This window comes from Ipomoea triloba, chromosome 8, assembly GCF_003576645.1.
Source record: "Ipomoea triloba cultivar NCNSP0323 chromosome 8, ASM357664v1".
NCBI lineage: Eukaryota > Viridiplantae > Streptophyta > Magnoliopsida > Solanales > Convolvulaceae > Ipomoea > Ipomoea triloba.
Window position 1 is genome coordinate 15210623 of NC_044923.1, and position 6487 is coordinate 15217109.

The 6487-nt window shown below is 41.2% G+C and overlaps 1 protein-coding gene across 1 annotated transcript; it reads right to left on the reverse strand.

Moving 5' to 3' along the window:
* Positions 1 to 514: 514 nt before the first annotated feature.
* On the reverse strand, positions 515 to 1819 carry LOC116027003. The gene is made up of 2 exons (XM_031268433.1): positions 958 to 1819; positions 515 to 765 (listed from the first exon to the last, which is right to left on the reverse strand). Exons 1-2 carry the CDS (start codon positions 1817 to 1819, stop codon positions 515 to 517), a joined length of 1113 nt encoding a protein of 370 aa, XP_031124293.1.
* Positions 1820 to 6487: the final 4668 nt, after the last annotated feature.

A 6487-nucleotide genomic window follows, 5' to 3' on the forward strand; every position in this document is an offset into this window, starting at 1 on the left:
TCAAAATGTAAAGGAGTATTAATAGGGATGACTAGAACTCTAGAAGGGATGGCTCAATTGTAGGTGACTCGGCTACTTCAATGGATGAAGACTTTCCAGAAAAAGGGAGTTGCATCTCATAAAAAGTTACATCCCTTGAAATAAAAGCAAAGTTGTCATGCAGATCATACAAAATAAACTCCTTTACGTGAGCCGGCATGCCAATAAAAACACACTTTTTGCTTCGTTATGACATTTTATGCATTGATCGTGGCAAGCAGGCTGCGTAACACAAACATTCGAATACTTTAAGGGTCATGAGATTCAGACTCCTACCATATAGCTTCTGATAAGGGCTGACCTTTTTAAGAACTGGTGATGGCAATCTGTTTATTAGGAAGGCAACATGCATCACGAAATGGCCCCAAAACTCAATGGGGAGACAAGCTTAGAATCGAAGGGCTCTTGCCACACTCAGTATGCGTTGATGTTTACATTCCACAACGGCATTATGCTGGGGGTTATACGCACAAGATTATTGGTGAATTGTGCCCTTTTCATCAAAGAAGTCAGTCATGTTGAACTCTGCCCCGTTATCTGTTCGAAAAATCTTAATCATAGCCCCAAATTGCGTCAATACCATGGCATGAAAGCGCCTTATACACTGTCTAGCCTCAGACTTACTCTTCATTATTCGCAACCAAGTATATCTAGAGTAGTCATCAACCGGAGTTAGGAAGTAACGTTCTCCTTTTAGTGAGCAGACTTGAAACGACCCCCAAATATCTGTATGAATCAGTTCAAAACATTTTTTCGAAGATGTAGTGCTTAGAGGAAAGGGAGAGCGTTTGTGTTTAACATGATGACATACATCACAAGCCACATTTTAAATAGCAAAGACTTTGACATCATTCAAAAAATGCATTTTATTCATTGGAAAGTGGCCCAATCTTTGGTGCCACATCTCATTGTTATTACAGTTTACTGCAAAACTATGAACGTCAACATGTGGCTTTGGCAGCTCATTCAACAAGTATAAACCATTCCTTAGCTCAGCTGAACCAATCTTTGTCCCAAGTACTCCTTGAATTAGACACTGATCGGACATGAATATTAGCTTACTACACGTATCTTGTAAGAGTTTACTCACATATATGATATTAAACTTGAAAGATGGTATATGCAAAGCATCTTTCAACCAGATTTCCTTGTTGAACCTAACATTGCCAATATGCTTAACCTCAAATGTACTTCCAGTAGGTAGATTAACCTTAGCTCCATGAACAACACGGTAATTATCAAAATAATCGAGTGAACAAATGATATGATCCGTAGCACCGGAGTTTAAAATCCAAGTAGATGCATTAAAAAATAGGGAATTAATATGAGTAACATAAAACTTGCCTTCAATAACATAATCTTCCTCATTGAACTTTGGAATCAAAGCAACAGCTGCTGCAGTGTTCATGCTTAGGGACTGCCCGATTTGAGCCTGAAGGAGAGTGATCAACTTTTGCACCTGATCAGAAGTAGTTCCAGAATCTCCAGTAGTGTTGATAGCTGCCGCCTGTTTTCCTTTTGATTTGAATCTCGAAATCCACTTGGGAGGATAGCCGTGATTATTGTAGCACTTCTCAACTGTGTGTCCACTCATTCCGCAATAGGTACATTTTTCACCTTTATTAGGATTACTATAACGCCTTTCATTATATAAATTGGCAGCAACTACAAGTTCATTATGAGCATTCTGGTTGTGGCTAACAGTATTCGCCTGACTTATTTCCATACTGCCTATGTTCAAATTTTCTAAGGTAATTTGTCGTTCCACCTTCTTTGCCATTACGAAGACTTTGTACACTTTCGGTAATGGATCAAGCACTAGAACATTGGACTTTAGGTTGCCGTAACTATCGTTCAGACCTTGCAAAAAATCATATGACTTGATCTGCATCTCTCTCTTTTCTGATTTCGTCAATGAGGTCACACGAGCATCTCGGATCACACTTGCACAGTAGCAACGACCTTAGAACATTCATTTCCTCTCATAAGGTGCGACACCTAGTGTAATACTCATATACTGTCGTGCCTTGCTTCAAATTCAAATTTTCATTCTATAATAGCGAAATTTTCTATGCATCTTGCTAAGAAAAACGTCGCTTCAAGTCCTCACAAAAGTCCTTCGCTTTATCTAAATGCATCACACTTTGAGCAATTGAAGAGTGAACGAACTTAAAAATCCACGAACAAACCATTAAATTGCACCTTCTCCAGGCTGAATGTTGAGGATGATCCCTGTTCAGTGCCGTGACTGAGCCGTCGACAAGGCACCACTTGTTTTTCACTTCCAATGCTATGCGTATTGAGATACACCAGGTGCTATAATTAGCACTTCCTATCAAAGGAAGAGTTACCAGAACCGGATTCGGACTATCGTTTGTGTTCAATAGGAGAGGATTCTCCAAAGGAGGATTGCACAATTGAAGGAGAAAAGATAATTTGGAGGGGAGAGAATAGAGGAAAGAGGAAAAAATTGTAGTGATGTTGATTTTTCGTGAGGTCCACAATTCAAGAAAAAATGAAGACCAATCTCGTTTGGTGGGTGCGTTAATAATAAAATTTTTTACTTCCCTTTTTTTCCCCTCCCCCCTAGCCTTATTGTTTGGCAATCAGCAATTAGCAGTTAAAGGATTTGATTAGCAAATACTAGGTGACGAATTTTGTTAGTAATTTTGACCAATGGATTGTATTAGTGGTTTCTAAAGAGATATTTGATAAAATTAGCTTTTACTATTAGCTATTAATATAAATAGAAGACAATGAAGGGCAAAACTTTCTCTCTAAAATAGAGTGATTTTTCTCCCGTTTTGTCCAACTTATTTTAGGTAATTTTCCCGCCTCTCCTTAGCCGCTTTGAGTGGCTCGCGGTGAGTGCCGATGGCTCAAGCGTTGCCTGGGGCGGATGGTTCACCACCGGAAATCTAGATGAAGGATGACGATCAAGCTCAGCGTTCTGTCAAAAAGTTTAGACTTTCTAAGTAGTCATTTGTTGATGCGGTGGAGTCCCAAGCCAACTTCACCAATGTTGAATCGCCACGCCTGAAAGCCAATGATTGGGCGTTCGAGGATCCTGACGTCGAGTCCGACTCTGAAATGGAGGTGAATGATAAATCAGATGGCAGGCCGAGAGTGGTTATACCAAAGGAGCTTAGGAAAGTGCTTTGTCGGGAATGGAAACTAGCTCTTTTCGTTAAACACCTCGCTAAGAATATTCATTTCAATGTTTTGAATCAAAGGCTTCCCTCTATTTAGAACCTGCAGGGGAAACTCCATATGATTGATATAGGCTAGCGCTACGGCTGTTTCGTTGCTCGATTTGACAACAAAACCGATTATCTTCATGTACTACTTGATTGCTCATGGAAAATATTCGATAACTATCTGACTACCCAGAGATGGGAACCAGAATATAAAGCTAGGACTGCCAAGATCTCTAAAAGATGGCAGTTTGGGTGCGTTTGTCGGACTTGCCAGTTGAGTATTTCCGTGATGATATTATCATACTAATATTAGAAAACGTGGGGAAACCTTTGAAGTTAGATCGCACCACAGCTGTGAGGGAAAAGAGGCAATTTGCCAGAGCTGCAGTTGAAGTGGATCTTCACAAGCCATTAGTTGCGAAGGTTTGGGTCCGTAACATGGTCCAGCCAATTGAGTATGAGGATTTGCATGTCGTTTGTTTCGAATGCGGGATGGTAGGTCACCGTGAACAAGCCTATCCTCATGGCAAAAACAAAGCTCCAAAAATTGTGAATATGGACCTTAATGTGGCTCTAGATCTTGACAAGGAAGGAGCCCAACAGGCTGCTTTGCCCAATCTTAACGAAGTCCCGGAGAGTGAAACTACGCGATATGGAGCATGGATGCTGGTGACAAGGAAATCGAAAGAAACGGGGCATCAAAAAGCTTCTAGACGGGCTAAGCAGTCCAGCTCGTCACCTCCCAACAAAGGAAATCAATTTGAGGCTTTTTCGGGTGAAAATGATCAAGTTCTTGAGAAGAATAATGCTAAACAGGATCAGTCTACGAGAGGTAAGTCTTCCAATAAAGCAAAAAGAAATGCTAATTCCATGCATGGTTCTTCGCAGAAAATAGGTAACGTGGCTCCTCAACCCACAGTGGCGCTTGAAATCCCTGACAAATCCATACTAGTCACTGCCACTCATAATCCACCATCGCATAATTGTAGAAATCGAGGTGGTTCCATTCTGCATGGTCGTGGTTCGTACATAGGTGGTGGGCGTGGAGGTCTTTCAACGCGGTTTGAGTCATCCACGATTAACAAATGGCTGGATCAAAGGGATTCGTCTAGAATTTTTCAATTTGGTGGTTCAGCGCATTTTTCTGACAATCAGGTTCCCAGCACGTCTGGTGTCAAGGAAACAGAAGTTAATTTTGATGTCACGCACGGGGAAGGCAGTTTCCAGACTTCCTCTCTTGCGGTGATTTTCCAATGAAGCTTATCTCTTGGAATTGTAGAGGCGTTGTCAACGAGCGTGTTAGAAAGCACAGGAAAGAGCTTTTAATCACGTCCAAAGCCGACGCCTTTTGCCTCCTTGAGATTCGGTTTCCCAATACTAAGGGAATGATTAACTTAACTAATAGTTTGGGCTTTACTAATTACTTTATGGTTGAGCCGATTGGTTTTGCTTGTGGGTTGCTGCTCTTCTAGAAACAGGGTCATTTGATTTGGAGGTGATTAGCCACTTCACTCAAGCCATACGAGAGTGAAGTGGGGGTTGGAAGAAGTTTTCTTCACCTTTGCCTATGTTAGGCCCAATCTAATGGATAAGAGTAGGTTTTGAGAGAATTGCAAAATGTTTGCAAACACCATGCAGGGTTCCTGGGTGATGCTCGGTGATCTCAATGATATTTCTTCAGTGGAGGAACAATGGGGAAGTGATACGATTACTATAATATCAGTCAACAACGGTTTGTTGATGCCTATAGTAGTTGTGCCCTACTAGATCCTGGCACATTAGGTTCTAAATTCACTTGGTGTCGATTTGTTGGCAACCGTGTTATTCAAATGCGTAGATTGGACAAAGTTCTATAGAATGTTGAGGCACAATTGGCTTTCCCTGAGGCGAAGATGGTGGTTCTTCCTCGTCTGTACTCAAATCGTAATCCTATCATTTTCATAGATGAAGCGGGTGTTCCTTCTCCCAGTAATGCCCGTCCCATGTGCTTTGGGGTTGCATAGTTAACTAGAGATGATTATAGGGAAATCTGGAGTGCGGCAACTAGCTCAAGAGATCGCAATATTGAAGAAATCATTGTTGATGTCTCCAAACAAAGCTTCCTATGGAACCGCAATGTTTTTGGCAATGTCTTTAAAAGAAAAAGGTAGTTTGAGGCGAGGATCCTTGGGGTCCAACAAGCATCCGATTATGCTTCATCCAGGAATCTTCAGGTGCTTGAACAACGGCTCATAAAAGACCTTAACAAGGTTCTTGATCAGGAGGAGGCCCTTTGGTTTCAGAAATCTAGAATGGATTGGATTAAAGACGATGATATGAACACTCGCTTCTATCACAACTCAGTGTTAATCAGACGAAATAAGAGTTGCATTAGATTTCTTAAGTTACAGGGATCATGGTCTGATAACCCGGTGGCCGTGTCTAACCACATTATTGATTATTTTTCATCTCTTTTTTGCAGGATTGCGCGTGATGAAGAGATTATGATGGCAACGGTGGAGGAATTCAATAGAATCTCCAATACCCAAGCTAGTAGTTTGACTCGTAGAGCTCCAATTGAATGAGTGAAGAAGGAGGTATTTGGTATGAAAAAGTTTGGTAGCCCTAGACCTGATGGGATCTCAACCCCTTCTATTAATATTTTTGGGAAGAAGTTGGGCCATCATTGACTAACATGGTCAATCAAACGCTGTGTACTAGCTCTGTTCATAAGTCCCTCTTCCAAGCCTTTATGACTTTAATCCCAAAGAAGGTCAATCAATCTAGAATCAGCTACGGACTTCAGACCAATCATGCTCCTCAATGTTGCATTCAAGGTGATCTTCAAAGTCTTAGTTAATCGGTTGAGACCCATTATGTGCAGTTTAATTGGTCCTCACTAGAATACTTTCCTCTTGGAGCGGTCTACGCTTGACAATGTGATCCTTACTCAAGAAATCATACATTCGATGAATAGAAAAAAGGGGAGGAAAGGTCTCATAATCGTCAAAGTCGACCTTCAAAAAGCTTATGATAGCGTCGATTAACATTTCCTTGAGGAGACCCTTGACATATTTGGCTTCCCTAGAAGGATCATTGACCTCATCCTTTTTCTGGCTAAAAGAAAGTGACATCTTCATCATGTGGAACGGTGGCCGGCTCCCTTCCTTTGTTCCTAGTCGAGGCCTTCGACAGGGAAACCCATTATCCCCTTATCTTTTTAATCTTGTAATTGAAAGGCTTGCTTATGATATTCGGCATGAAGTGTCAAC

What these genes read in the sequence shown, in the direction of transcription:
- LOC116027003 (XM_031268433.1), bottom strand. Translation starts at nt 1,819, where the DNA reads ATGGCAAAGAAGGTGGAACGACAAATTACCTTAGAAAATTTGAACATA. An exon ending in TCATAGTTTTGCAGTAAACT is followed by an intron (nt 766 to 957) that starts GTAATAACAATG and finishes TGATTCATACAG; the next exon opens with ATATTTGGGGGTCGTTTCAA.